Source organism: Thermobia domestica, chromosome 1 (assembly GCF_964235325.1).
Source record: "Thermobia domestica chromosome 1, izTheDome1.hap1.1, whole genome shotgun sequence".
Taxonomy (NCBI): domain Eukaryota; kingdom Metazoa; phylum Arthropoda; class Insecta; order Zygentoma; family Lepismatidae; genus Thermobia; species Thermobia domestica.
Window position 1 is genome coordinate 203,355,342 of NC_137454.1, and position 23,283 is coordinate 203,378,624.

The 23,283-nt window shown below is 34.3% G+C and overlaps 1 protein-coding gene across 1 annotated transcript in view; it reads left to right on the forward strand.

Moving 5' to 3' along the window:
- Positions 1 to 23,283, forward strand: part of LOC145693019 (lambda-crystallin homolog) — a 44,330-nt gene that overhangs the window by 13,354 nt on the left and 7,693 nt on the right. Inside the window, exons 4-5 of the mRNA XM_081768680.1 lie at positions 3,304 to 3,461; positions 22,500 to 22,642. Coding sequence (XP_081624806.1) covers positions 3,304 to 3,461; positions 22,500 to 22,642 — 301 coding nt within the window. The remainder of the gene's footprint in view (positions 1 to 3,303; positions 3,462 to 22,499; positions 22,643 to 23,283) is intronic.

Here is a 23,283-nt window from a genome sequence, read left to right on the forward strand (position 1 = left end):
GTCACTCAGAAATTTTGCATGTAGCTATCAGAAGCAGCTCATTCCTGTCCATATATGAGTGAGATCGCTAGAAAAGCCGCAAAGCGCCACCATGACTGGCGTAAGAAAATTTTCAAAAATAAATCCTGCCTTTCCTTGATTTTGAGCACCTTTAATACTTTTTCCTGTTTTCCTTTCTTTTTCCTCCCGAATATTGCGCTTCCTTACTTGGGCGCCCGGGCCGTACCCCCGCGCTCCCCTCACGTCAAGGCACTGTGCCTGTCAAGGGTTCAAAGCACTCTAAAGGCCAATTTTTTCTGCATGGCCTTGCGTGTTCGTATGTCTTTTTAGTTGTCAATTTAAAGTTGAATTCTTTGGACTATTCTTTCTGCATAATACTTTACTATTTTATTATGACTGAAATCAGAAAGTTTCACCATTATTACATTGGAATCGTAAAGTGTGTAATTACTGGATTCACTATACATTCAGTTTTTCCTTCAAGTAGAACATTGATTCTTAGAGTAGTGGCTTAAGCGTTAGTTTCATAATGTTGGTGTCGCGGGTTTGATTCCCGCTGAGGCAATTAAGAAATTTTTATAATTTGCAATATTGATACTTCTGATGTATACTAACATGAAAAATATTCAATTTCTCTGGGTCTTAGAGTTGAGACAACTTTTTTCATAGGTGAAATACCCACAGTACAAAATTGTCATCCGTATCAATCTTGATTCGTGCTGTCTGGAAACGTAACGTGTTTGTACAAGAATTGATGAATACATAAGGACTAAACACGTCCTTACTGGTGTAGTATGGCCAAAAATGAGTTCCTAGGAATTGTTCGTAGCTGTGCACAAATTACAAATAGTGATCGAACTTACAACTCTAGTCACGAGAATGATCTTATTTAAGATGTCACCTCATCTTTCTACCTAGAAGAAGGGCGAAACAAAATGCATTACTGTTATCAGCTAACAAATATTTATGTTCCATTTCTTGTTGTCATAAAATGAAAATTCTATCTGTAAATCCATAAACGTAATAATATTATTGCGTTCATGTGTAAACCTAAGAAACATTTGGCATACTGTATATCTTTTCTGTTCCTATGAATAGCTTCGACTATGTGATTTTTCTTTCCTTCTAAATAATAATAATAATAATAATAATAATAATAATAATAATAATAATAATAATAATAATAATAATAATAATAATAATAATAATAATAATAATAATAATAAAGGAATAACAGAATTACAATACCAATTACATAAACATTGCCTTCACATACAGAAAAATTAATATTGCCACTACAGGATTTGAACCCAGGTAACTGCAATGGGAGTTTCCTGCTTTTACAATTTTTTTCACCAACCGTAGTATTGCTCGCCACTGGCACCTCATGTTCTTTCGACGTTTTCCAAACACTACAGGGACACGAACACAGAAATACCGAGGACAGTTAAAATTCCGATCTTGCTCTTCAGAGGAATTCGAACCTCTAGTGAATTGAGCCTCGTGATCAGAAGCAGAGCGCCCGAGATCACTCGGCTAGTGCCACCGGCTCAATTTGCCACAAATTCCTCATATGAATATAAGAAAATAAACTATTAGTTATGGAACATAAACATAGAACTGTCTATTTCTACACGTGTTGATACAAGTCAAAGAATGTAAAAATAATTTCTGTGATCTTTTCTTCTTTGGAAATTAGAAGTTATGGTAAAGAATAAATGTAATGTAGATCGGGACCATCCCTGAAACCGATGACGTAGCCTTAACTTGAAGAACGTTTCGTGATATGTTCCTCATTGAGGAACGTCTATATAACTTATTTTTGAGTTAAACAAGGAAATCTCGAGTAAGTCATTGTGACACTCACACAAGCATTAGTATCTTGTGTATATTCTTCCATGAAACAATTTTAACTAGGTATTAGTTTGGATGGAAGATGAAATGGTGCGGTAGGTGAGTGGTTAGCGGATTGAACTTCTATTCGGTAGACCCGGGTTCAAATCTTGGAATGTTTCAATTTCAATGTCAATGCATACTCAGTGTGACAAGCAAGATCTTGTCTTCCCTAGAAAAAAAAATGTTGGAATAAGGAGAATTGGAGGTCTGTCAATGGGGACAGTAATTTACAAACTTATTTCCAGCAGTCAGTGTTGAATACAGGCATGTTCAGGAGGGGGCTGAGTACCCTAGAATATATATGCGTCCCCTAGAATAGTTTTACACATGCACTGAAATATTTGTTTTTTTCTGTTTAATTTTTTCGAAAATAAAAGTCTTAAATCAAAGATTCTTTTTCTAAAGAAAATTAGTTTCTTCTTTTACCCAACCTAATTGTACTAGTTAACAAACCGCGTTCTCGTATAAAGTCGAAGTTAAATAAACACTTGGAAATTAGATACAGACGTACACAAACACTTTATAACGTTAGTTAGGGAAAAATGGCAATATGTTCGTTATTGCAACCGACCAAACAATAACAAGTCGCGAGTTTTGTTGCGACACATTTCTGCTGCTCTATTGCAGTCTAGAACAGAGCCCCCCTTAAATTTTTATTGCCCCCCTTGTACAAAAGTCTAATTCAACACTGCCAGCAGTTGTTCTGAATTTGATATTTTCGTCTACTTTCAAGCATCTTCTGATTCATGTGTGATCAGTTTTTATTTCTTTGAATATACAGTATATAATGAAGTAATACATTACATACACAACAATATTGAGATTAATGTATGGTGTTCATTGAACAACGCACTCTGAACCAGAGCGATTCATCTCAGAATGGAGAAATGTTTCGTGCGTCATCTACTCACAATTTTACTTGCATAAAGACATGACTCAGTGCTACCAACTAATGTCAGTTCCGAGAAAAGTTACGTGTAAGTTGGGTTGCATCTGTCAAGGCGTTCTCATAACTGCAAATTACCTGGACCCCCAAGTAATGGAATTAGAGCACTTAAGGGGTTAGATAATTTTGTGATTCGCTGTACAGCACTGACTTCCAGTACGAGGCATACATTGTTTGACCCTCAACCATGCCAACGGTTTGTGGTAGCCTAAATCGTATTCGCCAGTTCTCTGGTTTATCCCAGATTCTCATTTCATCTACTCCATAATATCATAATCATTGCTCATCCGTGTTTTTTTTTAGCGAGTGGTACTAACCGAAAGATTTCATTTCAACCTTCAAAATTCTGTTTGTTTTTTTAAAATAAATACTTGAGTTAATTTTATTTACAAAAATAAAGCAGATGTTAGAATCTTTGATAAAAGTTAGTGTAAAGATTCACGTTTTACTTTCATGTGCAGGTAAATCCACCATATTATGTACCACTTGTTGAGATTGTACCAGCTCCTTGGACGTATCCATCAGTAACAAAAGCGACGACAGCACTTATGCAAGAAATTGGACAAAAGCCTGTTACTTTGAGTAGGGAAATTGAGGGATTCGTTTTAAATCGTCTACAGTAAGTACCAAGTAATGTTTGTTTATTTCAAGATGATTTACATAGTTTCGTAAAGAGAGATAAAAGTGTTACTGATAATGTCTGAAACTATAAAATTGGACTATAATGTCCACTAAATAAAACATGTAACTTTATAAAAACAATTTTAAAAATACATTCTTTCAAATTCTATGCTACAGTCACCTGCAAAAGTTAATATTCTGAAGCAGTAAATAAGTTGTTAGTGCAAATTCATTTCAATAACGACCGTACCACATACGTAAAATAAACTCAAATTAGGTATGTTAATTTGAGAAGTAGAAATTCTTTGTTTTTCGATTTATTTGCAAGACCGTATGGGCTTTCTGCAACAATATTCAACTATGAAAAAACCTTTTCTGTTAGTCACATAATGAAGATGTCACGATTCAAATTCTACACAAATTAAGGAAAATTACCGTACACAGATTTAATGGTTTACCTTTCTAGACTACCTTCTTTACTGGAAGGTATTACATTCTAAAACAGCGACCAACAATTCAGTTCTACAAAGAAAGTGATAAGGTGGAACTTCTATCTAGCCTTTGGAGAATTTCTTCCCGAAATATGTTTTTCAATTTCCGTTATTGGATAGGTTATTTATAATTTTAAAATTCTTTTTCATCGCCGAGACTGCATAAGACGTGAAGCTGTTGATTGCGTTGGCATAATTTCCCTTTCCAGCATCGAGATTATATGAAACGGAACCTACGGTTAAAAGGAAATCTTACTCAAGTACGTATCCGAGACTAATATTCATACCAGGAATCGAACCCGAAACCACGCACAAAGAAAATATACACGCAGTGGCGTATTTACGATTTTGTTTCGGGGGGCTTTGATAACTCTCGGGGGGGGGGCTTTGCCTGAAAATGTAAAAATTCTGCAAGATATTTTATATACTTTACTATGGTAAGTAAGATTTCGGAGGGGCTTAAGCCTGGAAGCCCCCCTAAATACGCCACTGCATACACGTTAAGCATTCAACATTAAGTACACCGTTGTAGTATGTGTGGATGTACAGTTTGATGTGAATTTTGAACCACATTCATTCTTCAGATTTCTTGCATGGGATAAACATTAATGAATTCTAGTTTATATCTATCTTGTAGTATTCAGTACGGTATACGTAGTAGTATATTTTATTATAGTATAGTATAGTACTAATTATTATAGTGTGTTTCGTGTTTCAGGAAATTCCCTAGGGAAGGAACATAACATTTCTATTTTATCACAAGCTTATTTTAAACCATCGAACTTAATGCTACTAAATGTGGTTTCCAGAGTACAAATGGATACATTACCGGACTGTGGGTGCAGCTGAGACATCCATTCCTTGCCTTTTCATAAAGTACATAAAATTAACTTGCATAGGCCTATCAATATACATACTACGTTTATAAAAGTTTGAAATGTAGGTAATGTAGGTACACTTTGAACTAAATAGTTCATTTAAAATTCTACAATGTCACTAGTCTTTAACGAAAATATGTCCAAAGACGAGTTTTATACCAATTCATAGATCTTATTGAGCTGAATAAAATGATGCGGTAAGTGCAAAGCTTTATGAATGATTTTCGAGAAAGTCAAGAAAATACAGTTCCTTCACATAAGGCTAAAAATCGATTATGTATGAGAAGCATGCCACTTATTAAAGTGAAACTTATACTGAAATATTCCTTCATTAAGTTCATTATGGCACTAGCAGGGCGACAATACATAGTGAGATATGGTTAATGAGTTATAGCCTAAAATTGTAATTAATCCTTGAATTTTTATTTCTATTGAACTAAAATATTGTTCAAAGATATAAACAGTGACTCAATAAAGAAGTCAGACATATACCTACTTACACATTCTAAGTGAGAATAAACATTCCGAGAGTATGCTTCAGAGAAAAAACAGTATAATTTGTATTTTAATTACTCTGTATTTACTAATGGAATATAGAAAGCAATAACAAAACTCAATTAAATGACCATAAAAATTTTAAAAAATGGAAATACAGCAAAAATCCATATCAAAAAAGAACTCGGACTGGTGGCAGCACTCTCTTTCTATTTGGGCTTAATAGGGGAATTTACAAGTTTGTCTACTTGACAGTTTTAGGTGTCCAAGTGAAACAAGTAAAAGCTAGTGGTGGACACAAAAACCGGTTTTTCGGTTTCCGGGTTGTAGGAAAACCGAAACTGGTTTCTGAAAATTAAAAAAAAAAACTTTTTCACCGAAACTGGTTTCGGTATTCTCCAAAACAGGTTTCACTTTTCTCCAAAACAAATTTCAATTTTTCACCGAATTCAGTTTCAGTTTTCCCCAAACTCTGGTTCGGCTTTTTAACGAAACCGGTTTCGGTATATTGCTTTTACGGCATTGTAGCATGCGTCAAGAACATATATGAAAGAAGATCAAAAACATGTGCAAATTCTCATAAAAATGAAGTGCAAACCGAAATCGATATGCTTAAAAACCAATATGTTTAAAAACAAAACTGTTTTTGTTGTAAACAGATGAGGTTTCCGGAGAACTACAGAACTCTACGCTGGTAAGAAACCGAACCGGGTTTTGGAGAAAATCGAAACTAGTTTCGGTGAAAAACCGAACCTGTTTAGGAGAAAACCGAAATGTCGGTTTTCGGATTTCGGTTTTTATAGAAAGCGGTTTCCGGTTTTTATAAAAACGGTTTCTCCCATCCGTAGTTGAAGCCGTACTGTTTTTACGTGGATGAAACTGTGTTTAAAATTAAAACGGAAAGGCAAAACATCTTATCTACGCATTTCCACTTGTGTGCTAGTTTTATATATATATATATATATATATATATATATATATATATATATATATATATATATATATATATATATATATATATATATATATATATATATATATATATATATATATATACAGAGTGTTTCAGATAAAACGCCCAGTGCTTATAAATCCGAAACGGCTGAGAACAAAAAGATGAAACAAAAACTGAGATAGGAAAATGTCATAGGGCGCATTACATAGTGTTGTTGTGGTGACCCCCAGGGCCCTCCTTCAAGGGGGCCCAGGGGCCAACTTCAATTTTTCCAATAGGAACACGTATTGAATCATACCTCATTCAATAGTACTTGAAAAACGAAACAACTTTTGTAGGAAACAATTTTCGATTTGGGCCACCGTTTTTAAATGGCCGCAAAAAGTGGGTCCTATATCAGATAAAACGTCCAGTGCTTATAAATCCGAAACGGCTGAGAATAAAAAGATGAAACAAAAACTGAGATAGGAAAATGCCATAGGGCACATCACATGGTGTTGTTGTGGATACCCCCAGGGCCCTCTTTCAAGGGGGCCCAGGGGCCAACTTCAAATTTTCAAATGGGAACACGTATTGAATCATACCTCATTCAATAGTACTTGAAAAACGAAACAACTTTTGTAGGAAACAATTTTCGATTTGGGCCACCGTTTTCAAAATGGCCGCAAAAAGTGGGTCCTGTATCAGATAAAACGTCCAGTGCGTATAGGCCTAAATCAGAAACGGGTGAGAATAGAGAGACGAAACAAAAACTGAGATAGAAATGATGATAAAGCATATCAAGTGGTGTTTTTGTGGTGACCCTCAGGAAACTCCGTGAAGGGGGCCCAGGTGCCAACTTCAAACTGATACAGGACTTTTTGCGGCTATTTTGAAAACGGTGCCCCAAATCGAAAATTGTTTCCTACAAAAGTTGTTTCGTATTTCAAGGACTATTGAATAAGGTATGACTCAATACATGTTCCCATTTGAAAATTTGAAGTTGGCCCCAGGGCTCCCTTGAAGGAGGGCCCTGTGGGTCACCGCGACAATACCATGTGATGCGCCGTATGACATTTTCCTATCTCAGGTTTTGTTTCATCTTTTTATTCTCAGCCATTTCGGATTTATAAGGACTGGATGTTTTATCTGATATAGGACCCACTTTTAGCGGCCATTTAAAAACGGTGGCCCAAATCGAAAATTGTTTCCTACAAAAGTTGTTTCGTTTTTCAAGTACTATTGAATGAGGTATGATTCAATACATGTTCCTATTTGAAAATTTGAAGTTGGCCCCTGGGCCCCCTTGAAGGAGGGCCCTGGGGGTCACCACAACAACACTATGTAATGCGCCCTATGACATTTTCCTATCTCAGTTTTTGTTTCATCTTTTTATTCTCAGCCGTTTCGGATTTATAAGCACTGGACGTTTTATCTGTGTGTGTGTGTGTGTGTGTGTGTGTGTGTGTGTGTGTGTGTGTGTGTGTGTGTGTCGACCTGATGCACAGATGTAAAATGCTTATTATGGCAATATCTTAAAATTGTTTTCTTGGCACCCAAGAACAGATTACTTTGACCTGCTAGACCTCTTGGTAGGTCTTTCAAGTCAAATGTCAGGAAAACAAGGTAGCATTACTCCGTCTTCCCAAGTCACCAAAACTTCTACGAAGAAAGAGGAGGAGACACACTCATCTTTAAAAATATACATTGCTCTCTCTCTCTCTCTCTCTCTCTCTCTCTCTCTCTCTCTCTCTCTCTCTCTCTCAATCTCTGCGTTGCTTATATCAAATCCCTACAAACACGTGACTTAGGCCCTTTTTAGACGTTATGATAAATCATCAAGGGTGGAGATTTTTTTATCATATGCAAGAGAGATATTTTCTATTCACACACGGCGATATCGCTCGGAGATATTCCTCACAGAGGTCAATAGAGTCTGACATCTTTCGGAGGTTATGTGAACTATTTCAGAAAAATACAGGGCCACGATGTTTGCTTGTGGTGTGTGTGTGTGCGTTTCTACCTGCCACTTGTGAAAGGACAATTCCTGTTTCTTGGTAATTTGTGTTCCCGCCGTAGTAAAATAAAGAGCTTGAAATGGAAAAGAACTATTATGCAGCTTTTGCAATTATCATGTCCGTAGCAATGATATAATTGTGTTTATGTTTAAAAAAGAAAAGAAATATAGAACGGTGTTGCCTATTTAGATACTTAAGAATCGTTAGTAGTAAGCTGAAAGACGAGTGTCATTTTATTGCTGGGGTTTTTAATTCATTTTTTGTATTTGTGTCCACAGAATATATCTAAATTAAAAGATAAAATATACATTCTTGTCCCAAGTATTTAAACATACAACACCCTCCCCATATATATATATATATATATATATATATATATATATATATATATATATATATATATATATACCTTGTATACTAATCCGTAACTACGCAACTTCTCGTTAAATCTTTTAGGATTCATGGTATCTTTAGATACCATGGCGTAAGTGTTGTCTTTGACCGCTTATTTAGGTTCTATAACAGGTATTTAGGCCGGCTTTTTTATTGGTCAAAAAAAGGATGCATTTTGGAATCAGATGGTCATCTTGGTGGCGCCAAGTGGGGACAGAGGGAAGTGACTTATCTTTGAGGAAATTTCAAAACTTTTTCAAGCCTTTAGTTTCTAACATACCAGATTGAAACTTTGCACACGGATTGTGTGCACCTTTGAGTAGGCCTATTTCTCAATTCTTTAGATCCATGTGTACTCGGGCCCGAGGCTGAGGGTCGCAACTATTCCGAGGGGGCGATTTTTTCAGAAAAAATTCTGATTTTTACCAATTTTTCCGCTTTAGGTGTACGATACGCACATGTGAGTCATACCGTTGGAAAGGGCTTGTTATATTGAAGAAAATAGTGTTTGAACCATGACTCTAGGCCAAATAGTAACGACGCAGTAAATTTTTATAATATGATTGAGTTGATTTTGAGTTTAATGTCCTGTTCAGCAGTGATGCTATGTGAGACGTGGACCTACTGATTAACGTGGAATCCAAACCACATGAGCTCCCACTGGAAATCGAACCCGGGTCTCCCACGCCAAAGGCGCGTACGCTAACCGGTTAGTTATACGTGCATGTGTGGCCTAAATTCAGACTTTCAAAAAAATTTTCATCCCTTTGCTTTCAAGATACAAGATTGAAATTTAGCACACGCATTGTGTACGTAATACGTATTTTCAAGAAATTTTCAGATCCCTACGTGAACCCAGGGCCGGGCCAGAGTCAGTGTCGGATGTAGAAGGTAAAAAATCGGGGAGCCAGCCAGACCCCAGACTATGATAGGTATATCATGACTTTACTATAAACTTTCAAAAATATATAAATAATAAATTATTTTTTGACTCAAAAAACTGGGGTCCTAGGCAGGGCATGATTTAGGGAGGTGCAAAAGTGCACGTGCACCCCCGCGTTGTTGTAAATATATCGGCCGCGGTGGCTCAGTGGTAGAGCGTTCACCTCTGGTGCATGGGTTCCTGGTTCAAACCCTCTCCCGCCAAGTGAACTTTGTGGTGGACAAACACCGTGTACGTGGGTTTCCTTCCACTTTCTTCATTCCACCATTTCATTCATTTCTCATTCTCACCGTCCCCTTTAGCCGTACCGTTATAACCGTGGGGCTGAAAACTAAAAAAATTCATTTCATTTCGTTGTAAATGTACACTACCTAAAGTAAGAAGCTAGCAGAGAGCTTTGCAAAATAAATAGTTTAAGTCAATTTTCTGAAGGTTGAAGGAAAAGAATTCATCGAAATCAGACACTTAGCATTTCCAAAGGAATTTCTCATTCACATCACAGATAAAGCATTTAAAAAAAAACTCAAATTTAATTCAAATGTACTGGTAGTTATTGGTGCACCCCCTCAGAGAATCCTAGATCTAGGTCCCCCGGGCTAGAGCCGCCACTGGCCAAAGTGGTGAAGTGTTTCGGGGGGATCCTTTTAAAAAACCGGGTTTTCCCGAATTTTCCGGCCCAGGTGTATGATACGGACATGTGAGTGGTATCGTTGGAAAGGGTTTGTTATACTGAAGAAAATGGCGTTTGAACCATGACTCTAGGCCAAATAGTAACGATGCAGTAAATTATATATATAATGTAAATTTTGCAGGATTTAAATTTAGCACACGTATTGTGTACATAACTACGTATTTTCATAAAAAATTCATATCCCTACGTGAACCCAGGCTCGAACTAGAGGGATGCAAAAATTTCGAAAAATCGAAAAATCTCCCAGTTTTCCTCGATTTTCCAGTTTCTGGTGTATAATACGGACAAAGGAGTAGTACAGTTGGAAAGGATGTTCTATTCTGAACAAAATGAGATATAAAACATGATCCTATGATAAATGATCCCATGATCTTAACATATTTCAAATTCTATCGAATATCAAATTCATGGTGTATATTTCAAGGTGAAGTTTCCCCATCTATTCAATAAACTTGTATTTCAGCTCATAGAGGCAAATATTTTTGCTAACTTCATATACCCTGCATTTCATTGCAGTTTATTTTATTATAAACCATTACTTAATTCTACATATTATAGAACTGTTCATAATATTTGTCAAATTACCTCCGACATTTTCAACTATAAATGTATTTTTTTTTTCATTTCTTTATATAACGAAATGTAATGCCATAGTGACATTTTGCACTATGCTCTCTCTTTCGTTACGAGCTAAAGGTGACTATTTTATTTCTAAACGAAAAATAAAATTAGTTATATTTAGTTCCAGAATTAAAGATGATGGAAACCAATGAGCTGACCACACACAAAACAACTTAAATCCATCTTCTTGACCATAGCTAATTAAGGACTACAATTGAATAGCATTCAATTTATTTTTGAGCTGCAACTAAAGTCGATATTGATTGATACTGGCATCTCTTATTAGTGAAGCAATCGATTTAACGCTTTGTTGTATTCGTAGAGTAATGCTAATGGCTTCAAGTTACTCTGCGACGTTGCCACATAGTAAAATTTTGATTCCCCATAGAGCCTGAAGGAGGCCCCGGTGGGCATTTCATCATACAACATTTTCGCTTTATTGTGACCTGCAGAAGAGTGCTCTGTGGTCCGTAGGCACCATTTTTAGAACACCCATAGTTTATATTATAATAATCTTAAGTGTTCTTGGAAGAAGATAAACCTTTCTAGCCTAATGGTTACTATTGGTTAAAGAGCTCGCCTTTGGTTAAAATATTTAATCTGACATTGTAAATTAAAATACAATTTATATAGAAGTGAAATAAGTATGAAGCATATATATATATATATATATATATATATATATATATATATATATATATATATATATATATTCAAAATTCGAAATTCTAGTTATGAAGTATCTATATACGATTTCTGAATTCGGGATTGAGTTGAGTTGAGTTGATTTTAGGTTTTACGTCCCGTTCAGCAATAACAGGAGGTAAGCACTAAAACGCTTGATTGACAAACCAGAGTAAGAACTGAAAAATAAAACAATATTGAATAGGTCTACAACAAGGGTGGCTAACCTTTCTTAAGTTTGAGCGCTACTTTTCATTTCTGAAATCACTAGCGATCTACTGATTAAAATATAGACTAATAATGAGGACGTAATGGACAGTAAAAAAAAAAAAAAAAAAAAAAAAAATACGATTCATAAAATTAAGATTATTTAAATATTTAAAAAAATAATTAATTCATTTTGATTTTCTCAGAAACGTTCATTTGTTATCAGAAACTAGCAATCAGTCCATCGAGATTGGTATGCTTGATTGATACAAACAGTAAGACAGACCGACGTGGGCTACCTCTCATAATTACTTGTAGACTAGTAGACCATGGTTGATGTGTCCATCTCTGGTCCCCAATAAATTTATGTGGAAGAATTATTGCAAATACTGTATTTAATTTTAGGTTTATAATGACTTGTTTCGAAGATATGGACAAAAGTTTCAATCAAGGACGTGCCGCTTCTGATGTATGCGATCTAGGTTTCAATTCTCGGTGCTAGTCGGTTTTATCTCATTTTAAACTATGGATCTACCTTTGCTTTAGCCGAGGTTAAATTTCATAAATCAAAGCAAACCAAATCGAACGGCTAATTTGTTGTAGTTTTCGTAGTTTGGAAAACTATTCGCATTTCATGAACAGAAAATGGGGAAAAGATATTTCTTTCCTTTTTGTCAACAGAACAGATCACAGGACGACAGGTATAAGCAAATTCTTAGCAAAACCTGTTTTTTCCGCTTTCCTTCCAAGAAGCTGGCAGCGAAGAAGGGTTGGAAGCGGTGACCTATTCATTCCTTTGTTTCTCTACGGGGGGCTATACCTGGCTTGCATGCGATAAGTTGGGGGCTATACCTGGCTTGCATGCGATAAGTTGAACATGTCGAACTTATCGCATCGTATCATATGCAGGAGAGATATCATGAGATAAACTAATTTAGATGTGATGATTTCTGAAATTTATCTCTACCCTTGATGATTTATCATAACGTCTAAACGGCCTCTTAGGTTGGGTCAAGTGCACAATTGAAAATAAATATTTTAATTCAGCGGGCGGTTTCCTCTATAAATCGAACAAAGACGTTGTTTGTGTCTTCCCAGGTGAGCAAGAACAAGCATGCAAAACGGAACATCTTTAAAAATAAAGGGGGGACATGAGTTCGCTGGCTTGGAGTTAGGGTCGCTCTTTTTTCTTTATTGAAACAAGGAAAGAGGCAGTATTTATTGCCTCCCTCTCTCCTCCCCCTTGCCCGTATTCAAAAGCAAGACCCATAAAGCTATGACCTGCTACTTGTCATCAATAATGACTACTCGCTAATCCATATTTCAAGGTTGGGTAAACGACCTGCCTATCAAACTTCCTTTGTGTGGAATGTTATTTTCGGCTGATAAAGAAGGTATGCTAATAAAATACACCACCTGTTGCCAGTTAGGCATTATTAATTTCTATTTGTGGTATCTAATCAATGTTTCAAGTACAAGAGGTCAAGTTAGTTCAGTTGAGTTCTTAACTGTGTGGAAACCGCTTGTTGATATTTGTTTCCAATTTATTTTAATTTGTGTGTGTAATTAAACTAATACAGTAGTAGCCTTTTTCTCTGCTCCGACAATGGACAAGAAAAGGAAAATTAAAAGGAAAAAACAAAGATTGATCTATTCTTAAAACGAACTACCTTTTCTAAAGATATTTCTTTTGCAGTAAGTGTTGGTGCAAAAGTGGAGTTTAGTGATAGTGGAGAAGTGGAGTTATCAAATGACAGCCAAGTGAGCGTATTTTCCTCCACATGTCCCAAATTTGATTCCACATTTTCCGACAGTCTTTTAAGTGACGTGATCGGCTATTATCCCAAAGGTATTGGGAATTATGTTGATTTAAATTCCCAGGCATGTTTGTCGAACACTGACAGGTATGATCTCCGAGTATCTCCATGGCAGCCTAGCCAAACGTATAATGTTAAAAAAGATGCTGTGACTGGAAAGCGTCCTTTTCTATACAAATGGTTTAGTCAGTTTCCTTGGCTTTCATACTCTAGAAAGCTACGGAGAGGGCTATGTAGGCATTGTGCTTTATTTCGGCCACCTATAAAAAGGGGATTTCAGGGATCTTTTATTGTAATTTCATTCCAAAAGTACAATGAGTTTTTTGCCTGTGCTCGTTCACACGAAAAATCTGAATGGTACATCGCATCCACAGAACGTGTTCAAGCTTTTTCAAACAGTATGTCTAACAAAACTTTACCTGTTGAACAGAAAGTAAACGAAGCAGCTCAGAAACAAGTTGAGGAGAGCAGGAAAAAGCTATCATCTATTATTGAGTCAATGTGCAACACATGACTTATCTTTGAGAGGGAAGGATTTCAATTCCGGTAATTTCTATGATCTTCTCCAATTTAGGGTAGAGTCAGGCGATAGTTTATTAAAACAGCACTTCGAGACTGCCGCTGAAAACGCCAAGTATGTGTCAGTACGTATTCAGAATGAGCTTATATCAATTGCCGGTAATGTTTTATTCCGAAATTATATAAAACCTAAGATTGTCTTCCAAGTACTACAGCATGCTGGCAGACGAGACAGCCGATATTGCGCGTATAGAACAATTATCGATAGGAATTCGATTTTATGACCCCAGTGAAAATAAGGTACGCGAAGACTTCATCGAATTCATTCCATTAGATGAGTTCAATGCCGAACACATTGGTAAGACAATTCTAAAGGTTTATCTGAATGTGAACTTGTTGGACAAGGCTTTGATGGTTGTTCTACCATAGCAGAGTGTAGTAATGAAGTGCAAAGTATTATTAGGAAAAAATATCCAAAAGCATATTTTACCACTGCGTTTCACATATGCTAAATCTTGATGTTAACAAATTGTGTTCCGTTTCCGACATACGCAACACCGTCGACACTGTTAAAGAAATCATTACTTTCTTTCGTGAAAGCCATTGAGAAGGAAACTTATTCCCAACATCCCCCTCCTTTCAGATACTAGATGGACTTCTAAATACAATAGCATAAGAATATTTTCTGAACACTTTGTTCAAATAATGCGTGCATTAGAAGACTTATCCATAAATTCTAATGTTTTACATATAAGAAGCAATGCTTATCGCCTTTTCTGTACAGGATCTACAGGTAGTTTCATTTGATGAAAGCGGATGAAAGCAAATTTAATTTGTTCAGGTAATATGGTCAATATTATATCTCGCGAAAACCTAATGAATAACTCCGAGAGCGTAATCTATGAGCGTAATCCATAATTCCATGGAGGTGGCTCGGTGATGGTTTGGAGCTGTATGTCCGCTGCTGGTCCAGGTAAACTTTGTATAATCGATGGAATTATGGACCAAACAAAGTATTTATACATTCTGAAGCAAAATTTGGTACAAAGTGCTGCAACATTGGGAGTAAAAGAGAACTTCTAGTACTACCAGGATAATGATCCCAAGCACAAAGCACACAATGTGCGTTTGTGGCTACTGTATAATTGTCCGCATGTATTGGAAACATCTCCTCAATCTCCTGATATTAATGTTATTGACCACTTATAAGGGCTCATTTGGAAAACCAGTTTTAAAAACATACTATTAGAACAAAGGAAGACTTGGAATCAGCACTTCAGATTGAATGGACAAAAATTGATCCTTCCTTCTGGAAAAAAAAAAAAGAAAACTAGTAAAATCCATGCCCAGAGCATTGAAAGCCATCATGAAAAATAAAGGATTTGCCAACAAAACATTAAAAATGTACAATAACATTCTAAACTTTTGCTACAAATTAAGTGTCCCAATTCTTTTTTGCTCGGATTTAAGCTATCTTTTCACTTTTGTCTTTTCTATTGTCATGAAATTGGGTTTTGTCATTGATGTTTCTATTTTTCATAAGTAAATAATTAAAAATATTTTTTTTCCCTGAAGTGTACTCTTGGAATGTTTATTCTCTCTTGAAATGTCTAAGTATATATATATATATATATATATATATATATATATATATATATATATATATATATTGACAACAAAACACTGTGCTTGTGCCTATGAAACCAGGGATGTAAACTAAGTGCACAGTAGTAGTTGCTTCTACTCACTATCCAAAGTAAGTAGGAAACTAAAAACTTCTTTTATCTCCACCAACCTAAGAAACTTAGGATTTTATATTGAATGACATGCGAGAGTGATATAATTAAAACATGATAAAGTTAATCTTTAGAGAACTCATTTATTCACTTATTGTTTTATAGTAGAGATTGAGTAGTAGAGTCAATTCGCATTACATAGAACTATCTATGAATTGGTCAAAGAATGAGTATCAGAGATGTTATTCTAGCATACCTTTGATGAACGAGGTTTGAACTGCAGACTTCGAGGTTCGTCGCCCAGTGGATGGATGTCCACTGGAGCGTGGTTCGATGTTGATCTCAATAATGGCTCATTGAGACTATTCCAAGAATGAAACTCCTTGGAGACTGTTCTATGGATACTGCTAACAACTGCTCCTCTACGGGTCTCCCAGAACTGATCCTCAACGGGTCTCTCAGAACTGATCCTGATTCCCTCAAACATTAGGTTTTTATCGTCATTCTCGTGATGACGAATTCTCTTGTTGTTGATTGCTTATTCTGACGTTTTACATCTCTGAGCCGAAATTGTGCTTATTCACAATTTCTGCATTTTCTTTCATTGACCAAATTCTGTAGACAGCCTATGTTTGCGATATTTCCACTTTTACCTAATTTCAGTTATGTGTCTGTGTTTACAAAATTTTCACAACGTTTGACATTTATGTATTTCATATTTGTTTTGTTATTATTGTGACACTGCAGACTAGTGTCTTTCTTCTTGATGAAACAACAGGCATCAGCAATGCCTACTGATGATATAACATGTCTGCTACTTGATTACAGCATTTTAGAATAATAAACAAAACATTGTCATAATTCTCTCTTTAAACCAATTAATGAAATTAATAAATTTTTTAAATCTTTACCTTTTCTATAATTTTGAAGTGTCGTGAAGCGCATACTGCAACACGCCCCTACTTTAAACTAAGGCATCTCCGATGCCGACTAGATCTTTGTAAAAGATCGGCTTTCGGAGAACTCCCTGTATATGAAATTTCAACATTGTTAGTATGAAAATTTTAAAAATAATTATTTTGAAATCGAAAGCCAAATTATTGTTAACACACAACAACAAGAATTAATGATATTAATTTTGATGAATTTTCTTTTTCCTGATTTCTTTTCCAAAAGTTCATTTAGTTTTTTTCTCACTTACAAATTCACATCTGTTTGATGAGAGCATACTCATCTGCTTGATAACAGCATGTGTCTGCCATCTATTGACAAAACACAACACTATTTGAACTTTGTTCGTTGTCGACACAATAATGAATGTTTCTAACCTAAGTCCTTTCTTAGGAAAATTGAAACAGCTCTATTCATATTCACAATATATATATACACACACTATAGTATTTGTTTATACACTTTCACTATGGATTTTCATTTAACTTCATCACAACACTAAAACACAAACATAAACAGCATTCTGTTTTCCGCAACCTTGACACAAATTGATTACCATGGTTGGCAACACAATGTCAATCTCGAGTCAACGCTTTTATGCAAAAACTGTTGAACTCAGCAAAACTTCATCTCTCTCTCTCCTCCTTCTGCAATTTCCGCTCGACCTTGACTCAATTACATATTCACTCTACGTGTAAAGCGTCTTTCTGATACATAATTGTCTACGTGCACTCACTATTACAGTTCTATTGTATGATAAAATATCATCCTGATACTAAGCTCAACCAATTCATAGTTCAAATGCAAATTAAGTGTAAATCTAAATATATTACCCTTTTTTTTAATGAAGTGTGTAAATTACGTGATGTTTAATTTCGTGTGTGAACGCGTTATTTATATATATTATATTTTTTTTTCAACATCCTTTATTGTGTTATAAATCATCTCTACTTTTACTGGTGAGTACTCTACTATTTTATTAATTACTTTGCCAAATTTAAACATTATTTATAATACTCTACATGTTACATCTTACAAATATTTTAATTTCTATTATTAATTATGTTCCGTAACCGATTGTCTTTATTTATTCCTATTAGTAAATTACTTTTTTTTATCACAATTCACTGCACATAAAACGTATTTACAGATTCGGGGAAATTATACTGAAGCAGACTCATATTTCCATGAATCTGGGATCTAGGCCTTTGTTGTTGCCTTGCGGCCTTTCTCGCAAGCCATCATATAAATCCGTTTTATATACAGTTACTTTCTCTATTTATTTACTTCTTTTACTACTATTATTTATTTTAAAAAAAATTATTTACTTTAAAACTCCCTTCTTCTCCATACTCAAAAATCTTATTTATTTATTTACCTATTAAAATTCGTCAAAATCGGTATAATAATCAACTTCAATCGATATCTCGATATTATATTGATACTAAATAGTACATTAATTGTACTTCATACTTGTCTATTTCTAGATCTTGACTCAAACGTCTTTAGTTACTGGCCTTGTAACCCAAAAACTATCTAAGCCATTGTCACATTCAGGTATAATTAATATAATAATAAATCAATCATAATAATTTTGATAATAATTAATCATAATAATCTTAGTAATAATTAATAATAATATAATAATACAGTAATGTTAACTAGCGCTAAATAATAATAATTAATTAAATCATTTCTTGCCAAATGGCCTAAACGTTGAAACGAACGCTTTGATCAGTTTATAAACATGATACTATACTTCGTCTCATAGTGTGCTATATCTCTTAAGGGTATCTAAATCGACTGCATATAGCGTAGTCCTCTATCCCCTAAAATCTTATTTAGTAAGCTTATTTCTTTATCATAGCTATCTCTAGAGCTCTATATCTTAACTAGTATTTATCTTTAATGCTTACTCATATATTTATCTAGCTAGCTTTTTTTTTCATTAACATTACTAAAAGATAATAATCATAATAATACTTAATACTCATAATAATCATAATAATCAATAATCATAATAATAATCGTCAAATCCATTGATAATAATAAAATATTTCAAGATTAATTAAAATCTTGCCTTGTCAAATCCATAATATTCTGTTTATTAATCTATATACTATTAAATTAGCTATCTATTTCTTTATTTTAATTATTTTCCTTCTCTTTTTCCTCTTTCCAGATCTTTCCATCTCATTTTCTCATTCCTTAATTTAAATGCATGTGATCAGTATAATTTTTTTTTACCTTTCCTTATCCTAGGAACTTAACTATTCTAACCCAATTGCTAGATAGCAAGTCTATTTTCTATTCTTAATTTTCTTAACACTTATGTTCTTAACATCTAACTTATTTCTAATCCTACAATCCAATTACAAAAAAAAAAACTAAACAAAAATTCAAAATTTTGATCTTCCTAGTACTCGACTAAATAGGTAAGACTCACTAAAAAAAAAATTCACCGCTTTACGGAACGACAAGTGGGTATCCAATTCCTTTCTGTACCGCCTTAATGTCGCCGAAGACTTATGTGTTCCTACTAATTTTCGTGAGAGGTTTGGCTCACTCCCAGTTCAACGTCACGAAAATGTGATTTCTAACCTACCTAGGTTTTCCTATAAAGAATGTCCTAATTACATTGAATCTATTTACTATGACTTTTAACTTACTCACTATACATTTAAATTTCATCAATCCATTTTTTTTCATTCTTTCTTGCCTTTATTTACTTATTTACTAATATAATATGTTCTTATTCTTCTATTTTTTTTTTCAGATAGCTACTTAAAATTATCCTTCATGACCTAGTTATTTAATCCTATTTATTACTCTTTTAAAAAAAATTCTTATTACCTTAGTAATGTATTATTTACTATGTCTTGAAGACATTTCTGTTTATTTACTTTTATTTTAACTTCTAATGTTTACTTCCTTATTTTAACTTCATTTTATTTTAATTTTACTCAAAATTACTTATTTAAATTTTCCTAAAACTACAATAATATACTAATCCTCAACCTTATTATCTATATAATCATAATAATAATTCTTACTGACTAAACTAAATGTAATTCTTATTCTTAAACTACTTATACTTACACTAACTATAAATTTAATTAACTACTTATATCTATATATACCCGACTCCTATATTATAACCTTACAACTATAATTAATACTAATACTATCTACATACTAACTAGCCTATTGTTCTCTATTTACATATCTAAGTATGAATACTTATCATAGCATCCAAGCATGTCGCTGGATGAATAACAATGATGACAGCACTGTTGTCTTGATAACGACATTTCTACAAATGTTATGCCTAATATTAGCACCCAGTGAGGGTGGGTGGTGCGGGTTAATTTACCCTTATGGCCTGAAGCCATGATTATAGCCTAGTGACTATACTATGTTCCTTAATATTGTAACGGAATTTTAGCCTTAACTTCTTTAAACATAATCAACCTCACGCATATTATATTTTTTCTGATTACTCCTGGCTTGCGACAGGTAATTACTATTACTGGGAATCGAACTCCTGAGCATCTGCACCATGACAACACAATACTGATTAATTATACGTAAGGAGATTCGATTACTTCGAGTACAAGCGTTTAAATTTTAAATGGGCATTTATTAAGTTAATAGTAGAGAGTTAGTCGCATTATTAGAACTATCTAATACTGTACTGAGACCGCTACGCGGCATACGCCTCACAGCATCTCGACTATGACAACAAAACACTGTGCTTGTGCCTATGAAACCAGGGATGTAAACTAAGTGCACAGTAGTAGTTGCTTCTACTCACTATCCAAAGTAAGTAGGAAACTAAAAACTTCTTTTATCTCCACCAACCTAAGAAACTTAGGATTTTATATTGAATGACATGCGAGAGTGATATAATTAAAACATGATAAAGTTAATCTTTAGAGAACTCATTTATTCACTTATTGTTTTATAGTAGAGATTGAGTAGTAGGATGTTTGTCTGTGTTATTAAGTAAAATAGTCAATTCGCATTACATAGAACTATCTATGAATTGGTCAAAGAATGAGTATCAGAGATGTTATTCTAGCATACCTTTGATGAACGAGGTTTGAACTGCAGACTTCGAGGTTCGTCGCCCAGTGGATGGATGTCCACTGGAGCGTGGTTCGATGTTGATCTCAATAATGGCTCATTGAGACTATTCCAAGAATGAAACTCCTTGGAGACTGTTCTATGGATACTGCTAACAACTGCTCCTCTACGGGTCTCCCAGAACTGATCCTCAACGGGTCTCTCAGAACTGATCCTGATTCCCTCAAACATTAGGTTTTTATCGTCATTCTCGTGATGACGAATTCTCTTGTTGTTGATTGCTTATTCTGACGTTTTACATCTCTGAGCCGAAATTGTGCTTATTCACAATTTCTGCATTTTCTTTCATTGACCAAATTCTGTAGACAGCCTATGTTTGCGATATTTCCACTTTTACCTAATTTCAGTTATGTGTCTGTGTTTACAAAATTTTCACAACGTTTGACATTTATGTATTTCATATTTGTTTTGTTATTATTGTGACACTGCAGACTAGTGTCTTTCTTCTTGATGAAACAACAGGCATCAGCAATGCCTACTGATGATATAACATGTCTGCTACTTGATTACAGCATTTTAGAATAATAAACAAAACATTGTCATAATTCTCTCTTTAAACCAATTAATGAAATTAATAAATTTTTAAATCTTTACCTTTTCTATAATTTTGAAGTGTCGTGAAGCGCATACTGCAACAATATATATATATATATATATATATATATATATATATATATATATATATATATATATATATATATATATATATATATATATATATATACCAGACTTCTTTATTGAGCCACTGTATATCGGTACATCACTTTCATCTAAACAAAATAACATGCGTGTAGATAAATTCCCATACAGTTTTTATTTTGCTGGATAAAATTATTATGAACTGAATATGTGACAAAATACAGTATTATCTAGCCAATTGTTATCTGTCTTTTCCTAATACGTCACACACATGCTGCTTTAATCACAAACATATTACTTCTAAATACTGTGGAAGAATTACAATTACGAAATCATCCTTTTCAGTTAAACAACTTAAACTTGTAGAAGACGAACCTATCATGGATTACTGTGAACTCATAGTTGAAGCAGAGGGCAGGAGCACTGAATAATATTACAGTAAAACGCAAGAGCATTTCCAAATGCGTTTATAGGAACTAGTCTTGTATTAATTGCATGAAAATGAAAACGGTAGAGCTTATAAAATATTTTATCGTACGGTAATCTTTCATTTAAGTCAATCATCTTTTCTTCTTCTTTAAGTGCTCTATTTTGTTTTCATTTCTTGCCTTTTTTCGACTAATTTAGTTTTGTTTACTGCTCTTAAGCTACTAAATATAATCTTTCTACTATGATTAATAAGGTGAAATGTTCCCTGTGTAACATTTAAATTATATCCAGAATGTAGTTTCCATTACAAGAAACAAGTTAATTTTTGTGTTGTGGGTAATTTTAGCAAATGATTTTATTTTAGTTATTTTCAGAAAACTCTGCTTCAGCACTAGACAGTTAATGACATTTTTTTATATACATACTTTTTTTATCCTTCTACAGGTGGACAATGATGAACGAAGCTTGGCGCCTAGTAGCAGATGGACTTGTATCAGTTAAAGGAATAGATGATACTATGTGTGAAGGTTTAGGAATGCGGTATGCTTTCCTGGGACCTTTTGAGACGGCTCATCTAAATGCTGAAGGTAAAGTATTCCGAGAATTAAAGCAGTATCACATATCGTCATCTTTTTACACATACCTGAATAAGAATGCTAGGCGTAGAACAGATGCGTCTCATTGGACAAAAACACACGCAAACGAGAAACGATCTACGTGCAAGTCAGACCCGTATTCATATGTTGTGCGCCCCTGTGCTCTACATAATTTGCCGCCCTCCTCCCCGAACAAACTTATGTCTTAAACAAGGAAACAAGCAGTGATTTTGCAAACATACCAGCCCCTTGATTAAAAGGCAACGAGCTTAACCACTCTTCCATTGGGAACAAATTTTCTCAAAACTGGCATGTAATTTATTCATGTGGGTTATAATTTACTGTCCAGAGAAAATGCATTCTATTAATTCTTAATCAACCGTTATGTAAGTATTATATTCCATAATTTCAGTTGATTTATGATTGAATTTCTTAAATATTTAGATTTATGATTGTAATAGTAAAATATTGAATTTAAAAAGATGTCTGTTTATAGCTCCTTTCAACTCGAGAACCATAATATATAGAAATATGAAATTTTAATATGTTCTAAAGCTCTTAGAAAAATGACCCAAATGACTTATTCCAGGTCCCAAGGTCACACCTGAGCTGAGATATGGGGGTGCAAACCC